This window comes from Sinocyclocheilus rhinocerous, unplaced genomic scaffold, assembly GCF_001515625.1.
Source record: "Sinocyclocheilus rhinocerous isolate Xijiao unplaced genomic scaffold, SAMN03320098_v1.1 scaffold346, whole genome shotgun sequence".
NCBI classification, from domain to species: domain Eukaryota; kingdom Metazoa; phylum Chordata; class Actinopteri; order Cypriniformes; family Cyprinidae; genus Sinocyclocheilus; species Sinocyclocheilus rhinocerous.
In genome coordinates, this window is record NW_015630993.1 from 171,770 (window position 1) to 186,315 (window position 14,546).

At 36.9% G+C, this 14,546-nt stretch overlaps 2 protein-coding genes across 4 annotated transcripts in view; one reads left to right on the forward strand and one right to left on the reverse strand.

The window, feature by feature from the left end:
• The window catches only part of LOC107740932 (carnitine O-acetyltransferase-like), an 8,874-nt gene extending 6,480 nt beyond the window's left edge, over positions 1-2,394 (reverse strand). The window contains exons 1-3 of the mRNA XM_016553486.1: positions 2,258-2,394; positions 1,453-1,731; positions 1,221-1,339 (exon numbers count right to left, since the gene is read on the reverse strand). Coding sequence (XP_016408972.1) covers positions 1,221-1,339; positions 1,453-1,731; positions 2,258-2,284 — 425 coding nt within the window. The 5' untranslated portion in view covers positions 2,285-2,394. The remainder of the gene's footprint in view (positions 1-1,220; positions 1,340-1,452; positions 1,732-2,257) is intronic.
• A 511-nt stretch (positions 2,395-2,905) lies between these two features.
• Positions 2,906-12,689, forward strand: LOC107740933 (serine/threonine-protein phosphatase 2A activator). Of its 3 annotated transcripts, none has more exons than XM_016553488.1 (11): positions 2,906-2,979; positions 4,133-4,242; positions 4,613-4,699; positions 4,850-4,975; positions 5,296-5,413; positions 7,959-8,058; positions 8,270-8,394; positions 8,813-8,880; positions 9,234-9,266; positions 10,431-10,538; positions 12,027-12,689. In XM_016553488.1, exons 1-11 carry the CDS (start codon positions 2,940-2,942, stop codon positions 12,099-12,101), a joined length of 990 nt encoding a protein of 329 aa, XP_016408974.1. In that variant the 5' UTR covers positions 2,906-2,939; the 3' UTR covers positions 12,102-12,689. The 3 variants fall into 3 exon arrangements, with proteins under 3 accessions (XP_016408974.1, XP_016408973.1, XP_016408975.1); XM_016553487.1 differs by lacking the exon at positions 5,296-5,413 and adding an exon at positions 6,326-6,443; XM_016553489.1 differs by lacking the exons at positions 5,296-5,413; positions 8,813-8,880 and adding an exon at positions 6,326-6,443 and having other exon boundaries at positions 9,166-9,266.
• The last annotated feature ends 1,857 nt before the right edge of the window (positions 12,690-14,546 follow it).

The following is a 14,546-nucleotide window of genomic DNA, read 5'->3' on the forward strand; positions in this document are numbered from 1 at the left end:
AAAATATACATATAATATGTTAAAATATAAAAATGTTCGATTTTATGTAAAATATATTAATAAAAAATTTAAAATAAATATATTTTGCATTATAAGCAATTTAATTTGCATATTAACAAATAAATAAAGTAAAACATTAAAAAATATATAATTGTATGACTTTAATCCGTTTCTTTTAAGAACTGTGAAGGCACATAACAACACACTTTTAGTTCTAAAGAACAATGTTTGACCAACTAAAAGATGTGTGTTAAAGGGGTCATATGATGCTTTTTTAAAGATCATTATTTTGTGTATTTGGTGTAACAGAATATGTTGACATGCTTTAATGTTCAAAAAACACATTATTTTTCAAATACTGTACATTATTGTAGGTCTTCTATGCCCCGCCTCTCTCAAACGCTTCGTTTTCTACAAAGCCCCCTCCTTTAGTTTTGTAAAAATCGACGCGTTTCAAAAAGGCAGGGCATAGAGGAGAAACAATAATGTACAGTGTGTGGAAAATAATGTGTTTTTTTAACTTTAAACCGCATAAACACATTTCATTACACCAAATACACAAAATAATGTTCTTTTTAGCAGCATCATATGACCCCTTTAAAGGAATAGATAAGGGAAAAACAAAAACGGGAGTGAAAAAAAATAAATAAATAAAATAAAATAAATAAAAAAATAAAAAATTATAAAATGAAATTAAATTAAACTAAATTAAATTAAATTACCTATCCAGGTTTTCTAGTACCTATGTTAGGTAAAGGAGAAAAAAATACATATATTTTCTAAGAATCACAACCTAAATCTCTCAGCATAACAGCATATGGGTTTGGAATAATATAAGGGTATTTATAATGACATTTTTCATTTTCGGGTGAGCTATCCCTTTAGGTTTGTTAAAGCCTATACAGTTCTAAAGCATAACTATGGCCAGTAGGTTGCACACTCATGTGATTTAGATGTTCCATGTTCAGGATACAATGGGGTCCTGTCACGAATCCGGTCCATGAACTTCCATCTGCTAGCCATCAGAGGTCACCCTTTCCAATTTCATTGACTCTCGCACACACACTGTTGCACATCACCCCGGACTACATATCCCATCATTCATTGCACTGATTGCACTCAGCACGGATTGGAAAGGAAAACTTGAAATCGCATCATATGACCCCTTTAAAAGTTGTCTATTCCTAACACATTCTTATATGAATCCGCATTGGTCTGACCTCATTTGGCCTTGGCGATCGCTGAACTCCATACGGGGAAGGACGACCCCAGGACTTGAATGGACAACAACAGGCATCCGGTAGTCTAGGTAGGCTGTCTGTAACCACCAGTCAGAGAGCTAGCAGTGGAAATTATAGAGAGACAATGCGACATAAGAAGAAGCCCTTTAAAAGAGCTAGTGTGGCCGATCACATTGGGCTTCTGTCAAAGCATCACCTAACAAGTTATTACCCAGTTCTCCATCTTCTTCGCTCGCTGTTCCAGACCCTTCTGAAGTCTCTCTCCAACACCGCCCGGCTTCTGAAACTCCTCCAGCAGTTTCCTGGTGTGATTCAGCTCCTCCGGGTCCATGATGGGGGTCAGGGCAGCCAGATAGTGTTCGCATGTTTGTTGCAGTGGTGGCACTGGAAGCTTAGGCAGACCCTCCTGGTGGGCCAAGTAGCGACCAGCGATCCGTGTCACTGACACTGGCTTTACCAGGCTGGAGGGTTTCACCATGCCAGCCTTGACCTAAAAATTGTATTACATCTTAGATAATAAAGATACATAGATAATACATTGGTCATTGGCATTGGTCTCTGTCAATATGTTTTGAAGACATTATCATATTAGTACCCAAAAGTAGTCCTAATAATTTACACAAAATGCACATTAACAAGCTAATATAGCCCAACGTTTATAAATAACTGGAAATGTTATGTGTAGTGTAGCACTCAAATATAAAACACATGAGTCAGCATTTGGGCTGTCATTAAAAAAACTAAAGAGCTTTATTAGAGACCATTTACACATTCACACGATGTGTTAAGTACCTGCATTAAGTATTTAAGCAACTGTCAGTGAACACTGTTTCTATCACTGCCATGAACTGTGTCTGCACTTCCTACTGTCCTTAGCACTACCGCTACCTAACCATAAACATTCTGAATGTCAGTAATACCCGCCGCTCAGGCTGACAGCTAACGTTATCCTTGTTTATGTCAAATAAAAGATCAGACTATGTTTAAAAACCCGGCCATATGCATTGGTTACTCACCATCGTCCTGGCAAGAATGCCCAACATAACTGAAGTTCACTAAAACGCCCCCAAATCAAGCCTGAGAGGAGGGACAGAAACGACCAGTTGCGGTCAGAGTCCACGGAGCGAGCGCTGCAGAAACACCCTGAGCGCCATCACTGCTGCGCTGCTCGGCGTCACCGCTAGACGGCGCGCGCGCGTCACAAAACACACTCCAAGCCCAGCCCCCTTTCGCATCCTCATTCTGCTGAACGATCGAGTTCTCAATAATCTCAGACATTTTATTGATGAAAATAAAGAAGGTAGTCTTTAATCTTCTAATTAATTAAAAACCAAATTTGCAGACTCCAAGGTCCAGAATTTTTACTGTTCCATAACAACGCAACACTATATGTACTTATATTGTACGTATACTGCATGTACATACTAAATAATAATACATCACAAAAAACAAAAATTATAATTTCTAAATATTAAAATAAAAGAAATCCACTGATAATTATTACATAGTTAAGAATACGTCTTATGATTCCTTAAAATTAAATCGTGAAATTAAAGTCTACATTTACATATTACGCATGTTACAAATCATACGATAGTCGCAGTAACATTTTCTCACAGCAATTTACATTCGCTGATCAAGTCTTTTAAAAAATGTTTTACGCGAAACTGCGGGTGAGGGTTGAAGGGTCGTGTTTTCATGTTCACAGTAAACATGGCGGAGACTGAGCAGTCGTCAGGTAACTCACATCAATCAAATCTTCATTTAAACACGGATAATTCAAAAGCGACGATACCAGTGATACATCTGCAGATTATATATGTTGTCGTTCAACATCTGAAGGGGGGAAAGGGATGTGCATATGTGCAGGAAAAACGCTTAATTGTGGGCTCACCGCGTCTCATGTAATGAATCGATGAGTCTGACAGCTCTGCGCTGTGGCGCATATATAGTTTATTACGCTTTGTCTGCGAACAGACGACTCGATATTAGTATTTATTTGCAGTATTAGTGTACTTGCAATGCTGTTTAAAATATATTTTACTCAGAGTAATGAACATAGCGGAGGAACAAATTTAGTTTCAAACTTAGTTGGGTAACCTATCTTTACCATAGGAACTTGTCAGCTTTAGAAATAGTGTGTCGCTTGTTGTTATATTCTGATGTTTGTGAATAATGGGATGAGGAAAAGTTTCTTTTCTAATGTGTATTCTGGGAGCAAACTTTGCATATAAATGTTATTTATTATTTTTGGTAAGAAAACTAGGAACAGGTCCTCTTTAGGACAGTAATATGAGTTCATAGGTTTTCTGATCAGAACCAACTGACGTTTAGGCTCAGACTTCTATAATATCGGTGGACTTTAGGATATGAAAGAAACCCCTTTGTGTAAGGAAATTATCATAAGGGTGTGTGGATGAAGTAGAAATATATGTATGCAAACAAATTAAAATTAAGTCAGTTGGTATGCTAAAAAATGTCAAACCACAGAACGTTGTGTTTAGACATTGTTATATGTTTATTTTGATATTTTTTTACTTTAATGGTACCCCAGCTCTTACTAAAACTTATTTAATCCTTTCTGTCAGATTACCATACAAATGCTGAGAATTATAACCTTATGTTTTGATGATCATTGATATTACTTTTAAATATTTTTTGGGTCTGGATAAATTATTCTTTTCGGACCTGACATGTCCTTCAACAGTATTTAAAAATAAAATATAACCAGTTTGTTAAGTTATAGGAAATTTATAAAGATTTTAGAATTGCAGAATCCACTTTTAACTAAGTTGCTTTTGGTTCTTATTAGTTTAATTATTAGTATTAATATAATTTTAATTTGACACTAAAATTGGATGTGTCCATCATATTTTTCATCTCTTGCACAGGCTCTTCCCATGAGGATGACAAGCCTCCCAATCCTGTCGATTTCAGCTTCATGGTGCCAAAGAAGGAGATCAGCATGGTGCCTGATATGGGCAAATGGAAAAGGTCACAGGTATGTTGTACAACCCACTATGAGAGCAGTTTATCTGCTACTTTGAGAGATGGAAAAATAGGTCATTTTCAGTCTCTTTCCCCAGTATCTCTGGAGTTAAAGATAATGATAGGAATCTTTATTGTTTGACACTTTTTCTAGTGTGGCTTGTTGCAGCAGCAGCACCATTACATCTTAAAGAGACAGTTCTAAAAAATAAAATTCATAAGAACCTCTGCATTTATTATTCCTATTAAAGATGTAAATAAATACAAAAATGAAAATTTCTGGTCTATAAAGAGCTGTTTTATTGTTATATTGAGGGCAGTCTTAACATTCATTAAACCCCACGTTGCTTGCATCTGAGCATGTTTCTGTTTTGTGTAAGTAGGCATATGCTGACTACATAGGATTCATTCTGACCCTGAATGAGGGTGTGAAGGGAAAGAAACTTACATGTGAATACCAGGTGTCTGAGGTGGGTCACTGTCCTGCTTTTCTCTATACTGCTGTATGTTGATCTGTATGTAATAGATTAAGTAATTGGTGAAAAATGTTTTGATCATGATAATGCAGGTTCATGGATCAGCTCATAGAAACGTGCTTGTATGCTTTTCTTTGCTATTAGACAGTGGAGAAGTTGCTTGCTATGTTGGGAACATTAGATCGCTGGATCGATGAGACGCCACCAGTAGACCAGCCTTCTCGCTTCGGCAATAAAGCTTACCGCACATGGTATGCTAAACTAGACCAGGTAAGCGCTTCTGTATGAAATCAAAATGGCCTTCTACGTATATGACCAGTGTTTACCTTTATACTGCTTTAATGTGCTTTGGAATCAGTTCTTGGCCAAGCATTGCCAGTAACTTTAAGCATACAGTGCCTTCAGAAAATATTCACCATCCATTTGATTATTTCTTCTTCTGTTGTGTTTCTTCAAATTAAAACTGATTTTGTTTTAGTGCAGTATTTGAATGAGATGATTGGTTAAGGTGAATATTTTTTGATAGCAATGTGTCATTTCTGTGCTGTTCGTATGAGGTGAAATGCTGTAACAGTGTTTTGTGTGTGCAGGAAGCAGAGGCTCTGGTCACAGCCATTCTGCCATCAGAGCGTCATGATGCTGCTCCAGAGATAGCAGTCTACCTGAAAGAGTCTGTGGGCAACTCCACCAGGATTGACTACGGCACAGGTCTGTGTGGCTACACAAGAATAAAGGATTATTTTATTTATTATATGTTTGTGCATGTGTGTTTCTCCATAGTTGTCTTTGAAGAGAAATTATATCTTTTCACACTTTTATCTATTACTCCTTAATAAATTCAACTGTCACATCAGAGAGAATAATAAAGGCAAAACATGAACTACTACAGATTTTTACTTTTAAAACATCAGCTATATTGATTCTTTTCACAGACTGTCATGATGGGTTTCCACAGTTAAGTTTTTTTGTATTAAAATTTTTTTTTAAAGTGTATGTACATTTATAACACTATACTTTGTGTCATGTTACATTGGCAGTCCTGCTTTTCTCTATACTGCTGTATGTTGATCTGTATGTAATAGATTAAGTAATTGGTGAAAAATGTTTTGATCATGATAATGCAGGTTCATGGATCAGCTCATAGAAACGTGCTTGTATGCTTTTCTTTGCTATTAGACAGTGGAGAAGTTGCTTGCTATGTTGGGAACATTAGATCGCTGGATCGATGAGACGCCACCAGTAGACCAGCCTTCTCGCTTCGGCAATAAAGCTTACCGCACATGGTATGCTAAACTAGACCAGGTAAGCGCTTCTGTATGAAATCAAAATGGCCTTCTACGTATATGACCAGTGTTTACCTTTATACTGCTTTAATGTGCTTTGGAATCAGTTCTTGGCCAAGCATTGCCAGTAACTTTAAGCATACAGTGCCTTCAGAAAATATTCACCATCCATTTGATTATTTCGTCTTCTGTTGTGTTTGTCCAAATTAAAACTGAATTTTTCAGTGCAGTATTTGAATGAGGGGAATTGGTTAAGGTGAATACTTTTTATGGCAGTGTATCATTTCTGTGCTGTTGGTTTGAGGTGAAATGATGTAAGAGTGTTTTGTGTGTGCAGGAGGCAGAGGCTTTGGTCACAGCCGTTCTGCCGTCAGAGCGTCATGATGCTGCTCCAGAGATAGCAGTCTACCTGAAAGAGTCTGTGGGCAACTCCACCAGGATTGACTACGGCACAGGTCTGTGTGGCTACACAAGAATAAAGGATTATTTTATTTATTATATGTTTGTGCATGTGTGTTTCTCCATAGTTGTCTTTGAAGAGAAATTATATCTTTTCACACTTTTATCTATTACTCCTTAATAAATTCAACTGTCACATCAGAGAGAATAATAAAGGCAAAACATGAACTACTACAGATTTTTACTTTTAAAACATCAGCTATATTGATTCTTTTCACAGACTGTCATGATGGGTTTCCACAGTTAAGTTTTTTTGTATTAAAATTTTTTTTTAAAGTGTATGTACATTTATAACACTATACTTTGTGTCATGTTACATTGGCATTAAATTAAGACTGGAATACACTACACGACTATTAAAATCTGAACAGACTTTTTAAAAACTGGGCATCATACTTACCGACTTTTGTAATAGTCACAGAGAAAAAACTGGCCATCATACAATAAATGACTGATGATTATACACTACCAGACTTTAAAGTTGTTTTGATCACAACAAACTCATGCAGAAAGATGTACCTTTTTGTTAGGAGACGCGTGACGAATGAAAACAATGTGTGTTCTAAAATCGGCTCAAAATATCAAACATGTTGATATCCTCCGACTGGATGGAATCAAAGTCTGAAGCTAAAAAATCGAAGTCTGTTACCATCAAGCACTACGTGAGATTTTTCTATGAAATCTGACAACTCAAATCTGCAGACTGGCAACTAAATCGGGGCAAAAACTGTGTAGTGTATTCCAGCCTTTACACAAAACTAGTTAACGCAGTTATCTTTACTAGTTATCTTTCTCTCTTCCGACCAGTGCAATCAATCTCTCAATATTTTTTCCTCTTTTGTAGTCATAGAGGCACTATCATGGATTTTTTTCTTTTGTTATCGGAGCAAATGGTAAAAACCGTATTAGCTGTAGTTTCTGTTTATGACTAGAGATGTTTACCAAACTATGATGACTTAAGATTCAGGGAACTCTGCGACTGTGAAAAGGGTCCATAATATACTCATAAGAATATCCAAGTGTATATTTAACGTTGTTCTTCTGAATAATCACTAGAGGGTGCTGTTGAAACACAAAACATCTGGATGCCTTTGAGAGCTTCACATACTTCAGATACTGAACGAGTACAAACCTTAAGTACACACTATACAGTTCTTGTTTCAAATCAAGTCTGAAGTCACACTGATAACTTGTGAGTTTGTAAGTCTTTTTGTGAGAATAATTAAAAGAAACCGTTCATAAGAGTTATTTGTTAATTAAGTTACACTGGTCATGCTATGTTTTTGTGTGTGTGTGTGTGTGTGTGTGTAGTGTAGCCAGCAATGACGATGCAAACAGAAATAGAATTGCCTTGCCATTATTTTGTGGTACAGTGTCATTTAATCTCATCACATTCAATTCAGTCTATAAGCTCACCAATTAGGTTAAATGCTGTGGTGCTCTAGATTCAGCCGTGCAGGAGCCGCTGGTTGCATTATTTAGCATAAGAAGTAACATGTTTCTGTGTTCAGGTCATGAGGCGGCATTTGCTGCGTTCCTCTGCTGTCTTTGTAAGGTGGGAGCTCTGCGCATGGAGGACCAGTTGGCCATCATATTTAAAGTTTTTGACAAGTTAGTGCATCTTCTTATTGCTTGACTTCTTATTTTGAATACTTTGAATCTGTAACTCCCAGCATCTTCACTGAGCACGTCTTCACTTTACTGCACACTAAGTGCCAACAAAACAATTTTGACAATGTATTTTAGGGTTGCATTTTGTGGTTGATGGTGTAAAGCTGTGGAGAACTCATTTGCATCAAGCATTATGATCTGATTGGCGTAGGTATCTGCAAGTGATGCGCAAACTGCAGAAGACGTATAGGATGGAGCCGGCAGGGAGTCAGGGTGTGTGGGGTCTTGACGACTTTCAGTTCCTTCCCTTTATATGGGGGAGCTCACAGCTTATAGGTAATGACTCTTCCTTTGTTGCCCATTTTGGCTCTAATTCTGTAATGTTTATATTTGTATTTCATTTCAGTTTTATTACAGTTTTTAATATTTTTAGTTAACATAAAAAACTCTGTACCTAGAGCAGGGGTGGCCAACGTTAGTCCTGTAGAGTTTTGCTCCAACGTTGATAAAAACTCACCGGCCTGTAGCTTTCTAGTAACCCTTAGACCTTGATTAGCTGGTTCAGGTGTGTTTGATTAGGGCTGGAGCTGAACTCTGCTGGACTGTGGCTCTCCAGGACCGACATTGGCCACTCCTGACTTAGAATTTTTAACTGGCTGAATCCAGGCTCATTGTTGCTTGCAATGGCAAACATGGTGACACCTAGTGGTCACACTGTGTAACTGAACTATGTTTGCTCATCTATTGTGTGTAGACCACCCAACCCTGGAGCCCAGACACTTTGTGGAGGAGAAGGTTGTAAACGAATACCACCAAGACTACATGTTTCTGGAGCTGTAGAGTTTTGCTCCAACTTTGATGAAAACTCACCGGCCTGTAACTTTCTAGTAACCCTTAGACCTTGATTAGCTGGTTCAGGTGTGTTTGATTAGGGCTGGAGCTGAACTCTGCTGGACGGTGGCTCTCCAGGACCGACGTTGGCCACTCCTGACTTAGAATTTTTAACTGGCTGAATCCAGGCTCATTGTTGCTTGCAATGGCAAACATGGTGACACCTAGTGGTCACACTGTGTAACTGAACTATGTTTGCTCATCTATTGTGTGTAGACCACCCAACCCTGGAGCCCAGACACTTTGTGGAGGAGAAGGTTGTAAACGAATACCACCAAGACTACATGTTTCTGGAGTGCATTAAATTCATCAATGAGGTGTGTCATCTGGCATATACTCATGGATAGACCGTTTTTCCTTTCATTTTCATTTAGTTGGGAGGATGAAATTTAGATCACACACAAACAAAAACTCCTCTAAGTTCCATTGATGTAAATACTTACAATATATAGTTTAAAACTCTCTCTCTCTCTCAGGGAGGTTGTGTTTGGACTCCACTCGCATGAGTCATTTCCTTCCTTCCCTGAACGTTGTTGTGAATCACTCCTAAGGCCCCTAGGGCCCACCCCCTCCTTTCTCTTTCTCTTTCCTCTGTTTCTCTCTCTCTCGCTCTCTCTCTCTCCATTCCTCTTTGAGGGGCTAGTAGGTCTCTGGAAAGTCCAGCTTGACGAGAGCTCTGTGTGTGTGTGTGTGTGTGTGTCTGTGTGTGTGTGTGTGTGGAGTAAAGCCACACAGCACTGCCATTCATAAAGTGCTCTTTCCCAAGGGCAGCCCACAAGCCCCTCTCTCATAAACTCTCATGAATAGACTTCATAATACAGTGACATGATGATGACTGTCAAATTACTAATACTACAGATGAGTTCATAGTCTTTTGTTAATATTAAAATATTTCACAATTTTAATGTATTTTGATCAAATAAATGCAGTCTTGTTGAACAAAAGATACTTCTTTCAAATATATACAAAAATCTTACCCACAGCAAACATTTGAACAGTAGTGTATTTTTGATTTCCTCAGCAATCAGAAACATTATTTATTATATAAACTCTTATGAATTTAGATTTTCAGTAGCTTAATTTCTTTAGTTTAGTAGTGTTGCCACTATTTTGCTAATATTAGTGCTAAATTTTGTATATTCATTTGTTTTATAGTAACCGTTATATTTCTATTTTATTTCTACTTTCATAAGTATTGTTAATATTGGTATTTGATTGTTGTTGTTTCACTTATTTTTTTACTGTCTTTGCCCTTTTTCTGAACTGTGGTCAACACAAACGCAAGATTTTTTCTTTTATGCTCCGAATAAAACCAGTTTTTATCTTAGCAACTTTCCACTGGCAGTTAAAAGTGAAATATCTTATTCAAAGTAGAATTGTTGGGTTTCAAATTGTTCCATTAAATCTAGCTTTAATGCTGATTGCACTGCGTATCTTAAGCTTACTATCATCTTAATCACTACATATTTTTCCTCTTTTAGATGAAAACAGGCCCTTTTGCTGAACACTCGAATCAGCTTTGGAACATCAGCGCTGTTCCTTCTTGGTCCAAAGTCAATCAAGGTCTCATACGAATGTATAAAGCAGAAGTAAGTATCATGGTATTTTAAACACTTTTACATATCAGGAGTAAACTTGTGATAGTGACTCCTTATATGTATGTCCTTGTATGTAAATGGTACATTGGTAGTTAGTGCATTAAATCCTGCTTCATCATAACTGAAAAAAATTAATAAACACTCTATTCAGAAAGCAGATTTGCAGGCTACCCACTCACATAGTCAGCATGTGACATTTATAAATGTGTCATTTTAACTGCCAAGCTGTGGATTCAGTCTGTGAAGTTTCAAGACCAGAGCTGAAAGAGTTAACTGAGCAAGCATGTGTTGGAGGGGAAGAACTGGGTGCCCCACCCCCTCCTCCAAAGCCCACATCCTGTGTTGTTGAGAAGGCTGTGCTCCCTCCCCCTTCTCTCCCTTCAGCGCAGGGCGAAGCTGAGGGGCCAGTCTGTCTGCAAATTCCCCTCCTCCTTCCCACTCTCTCTCACCCTGTCTGTCTTTCCCCACCCCCGTATATATCACACTCTCGTTCTCCATCATCCAGGGACTCATGACTGTTACTGATGTCTTTCAAGTTAAATACAAGTTAAAGAGATGTTTTTTTTCTTCTGAATATGAAAGCTGTTCATATGGATGTTATATGTCATGTGGACATGACATACTGTGTATATATATATATATATATATATATATATATATGTGTGTGTGTTATATATAAATTAAATATACATATGTCATAACATATGACATTAAATATATATATGAATTTGATTTTATTTAATTCTGTATCTTAGCGACATTTGAATGTACTTTTGTCTCAATTTTACTATTTTCTACATTGAAATACATGCTGAGAGGTTCCTGCTTCACGTCTCCGTTGGCCTTATGTGTAGTTTGAGGATCCTATACACTTTAAGAGTTTTCCACAGTCCTAGACTTATATTCAGCAGGAATGCATTAAAATGATCAAAAGTGACAGTCAAGATATTCATAGTGTTACAAAAGATTTATTTCAAACAAATGCTGTTCTTTTGAATGTTCTATTTATCAAAGAATCCTGGAAAAATCTTTTTCCTAAAAATATTAAGCACCACAACTGTTTTCAACATTAATAATAATAAGAAATGTTTCTTGAGCACCAGATTAGCATATGAGAATGATTTCTGAAGGATCATGTGACACTGAAGACTGGAGTAATGACTGCTGAAAAAATTAGCTTTGCCATCACAGGAATAAATTACATTTTAAAATATTTTAAAATAGAAAGTTGTTTTAAATTGTAAAAAATATTTCACATTAATTCTGTTTTTGGTTAAATAATTGCAGCCTTATTGAGCATCTTCTTTCAAAAACATTAAAAAACACTTTTGAACAGTAGTGTATGTGGATATAACCTCTGTATATAGTCTTATTCTTTTGGACACCATAGCATTAGACATTTTGAAAGCTAGCAAATCTATTCTCTTGCTGTAAAGTTGATTGATACTAGCAAACTCTTTCTCTGTCATCCTCTCACAGTGTCTAGAAAAATTTCCCGTCATCCAGCATTTCAAGTTTGGCAGCCTGCTCTCCATCCAGCCAGTCAAACCATGAGAGACAAGAAAAAGAATTTGCACCTCATCAGAGAGCACAACCAAAACTCCAAAATTGGACAAAACCGCTTCAGTCCCAGTTAACAAACCTAAATATGCATTCTCATCACCAGAGGTGCTTGGTCTTACTCCTGGAGAGTTCAGTCCCAAACCTGCTCTAATACATCCAACCCTAAAATATTTAAGTAAACCTGAAGACCTAGATTATCAGGTTCAGGGGTATTTGAGTTGAGCTGAACTAAACTCTGCAGGACGGTAGATATAAACAGCCCTGCTCTTCACAATCTACTAGCTGTGCATATGAAATCCCACTTCTGATATTCCTCTTAAGTGACGCAATTAGTCTGTATGGTTTTATTTATCTATTCCCTGCAAGCAGGAAGTTGAACTGCTACTTAGACACCTGCAGTGAGCATTCTCAATGCAGTTATGCACATACATTTTCATCTGGATTGGCATTTATATATATTTATGTGTATATAAAGAAAGATGAATGGTTGAAGGCTTGGTTTTGGTTTAATGGATTCTATTTCCTGTGTGCAAAGATCTGAAGCCAATGAACAGTGTGTGTGTGTGTGTGTGTGTGTGTGTGGTGGGGGGGTGTTTGTGGGTTTATGGAGCATCAGTGTCTCAAAAGGCACTTGTAGTGAACTTCTTGCTGTTCAGTTATCAAAGATTGCTGAGGCATGTGTTCATTGTGAGTGGTTTTGATAAGTGTCATTTTTACCTATGTAAGGCATTAATAAGTTGTCAACCACTTTAGTTTTACATTTTTGGCTGCGCTTGTTTTTTTTCATATTCACGTTACTGAAAATCAGATGAGTAAAATACCAAAAAGACCTTTATAGTTTCTAAACAGCCACATGTAGCTAATACCACAGTCTTCCGTTTGATAAATTAAAGCAATGAATTTGCATCCAGAAAGTTAGCATGATGCTAAATTAGTTAAGTATATTTAATTTCTAAACTTCATTCTGTATAAATGAATGGTTTCAGTTTTCTTCAGAACCAACACAGGAGGGGTAACATTTAAAGAACAGGGTACAGTCTGCATGTTAAAAATTCTGAAATATTGGTGCAAAGCTTTTGTTACTCAAATGCAGCCATTCTTTATCCTGTTAGAACTGGGCAAAGCATCTGTGAACACTTTTACGTCGGCAGAAATATAATTCACAGTGTAAGTTTTATATAGTTCTGCACATTATCGAGAGAGAGGCACATTAAACAGGCCTTTTAGTCCTGGGCTACTTTTTGTTTTAAAGACTTCAGCCTAACAGAACTAACAGACCTGGGCTGCATTTCCTAAATGCTTTGTAGGCCTAAATAGATTGTTGAAACCCTTGGCACCAATGGTTTCTAGTCTATTTAGGATTACAATGATTTTGGGAATTGCAACCAGCGCTTTAAATTAAGATATATAAATTAAAATGACCTTATTGATTATTATAACTAAGGATTTGCTTAAACCGTTTGTTGCAACCAGCCTCATATTTTTAAGTGTAGTCTCAATTTCAAAAGAATAACCATTGTCAAAATCATTACTGTCTTACAACTGGCTTTTTGAGTTTCAGTATTTAATAAAAATGTTGATTTTTGAGATTGAATGGAACTACTTAATAATGGGACATAACACTTACTGTTTATGTGCCCTCTAACCACCGCAATTAAGTTTTAAGTTAATTAATCAGTACATTGTGTCTCTTCTAATTGTACAGAGACTTACCAGAATCGGGGTTATTTTCCTCATCACAATATACAGTTCACAGAAATTTCAAGTAGTTTCAACAGTTTCCTGTTATGTGACATGCTATAATTAATCTAAAACTGTATATAATTCAAATAAAAAGTTCCATTGCCTCATAAAGGGAAAGGGATGTAGGCCAACTGGCAAATTATTATTATTATTTTTAAGTTTATGATTTCAGGGTAAAATGGTCATTAGATTTCAACCTAAAATTGTGATGCTGAATATTTTTTATTATTATTAATAATAATAAAAGCTTTCCATTCGCTTTCCAAATGGGATCTCTGGAACAAGTTTGATTCGACATATTTTTTTTTTTTATCTACACAGTGCTCAACACAGACCTACATGCAGGCCAGGCCAATTCACATTCTGTAGTTTCAGTTGAGTCATTTTCAGTGGTTGCCATATTCAGCATCTGCCCAGTCACTGTCTGTAGTCCAGCCGCCCCATTGTGAAACTCGGCAAGCTTGCTGAGTAATTGACATGAACGCATGTCGAATTTACCCCTCCTCCGTTTCTGTTCAATTGTATTCAGACGCAGGCTCCACTGCTGAGTTCAACAGGCGCAGTTGAGATAAGATAAGATAAGATTAAAGTCGAGCCTTTTGTCTTCATTAACATTTAATATAACCGGTGAGCCCATTTTGGAAGGTGTAAACAAAAGTGTATATATATCACGTCCATGTAGTCCAGCCCATT

Coding starts and splice junctions, on each gene's coding strand:
- LOC107740933 (XM_016553488.1), top strand. CDS start 2,940: ATGTTCACAGTAAACATGGCGGAGACTGAGCAGTCGTCAG. Junction 4,243..4,612: donor GCAAATGGAAAAGGTCACAG/GTATGTTGTACA, acceptor TTGTGTAAGTAG/GCATATGCTGACTACATAGG. Junction 8,881..9,233: donor ACGAATACCACCAAGACTAC/ATGTTTCTGGAG, acceptor CACCAAGACTAC/ATGTTTCTGGAGTGCATTAA.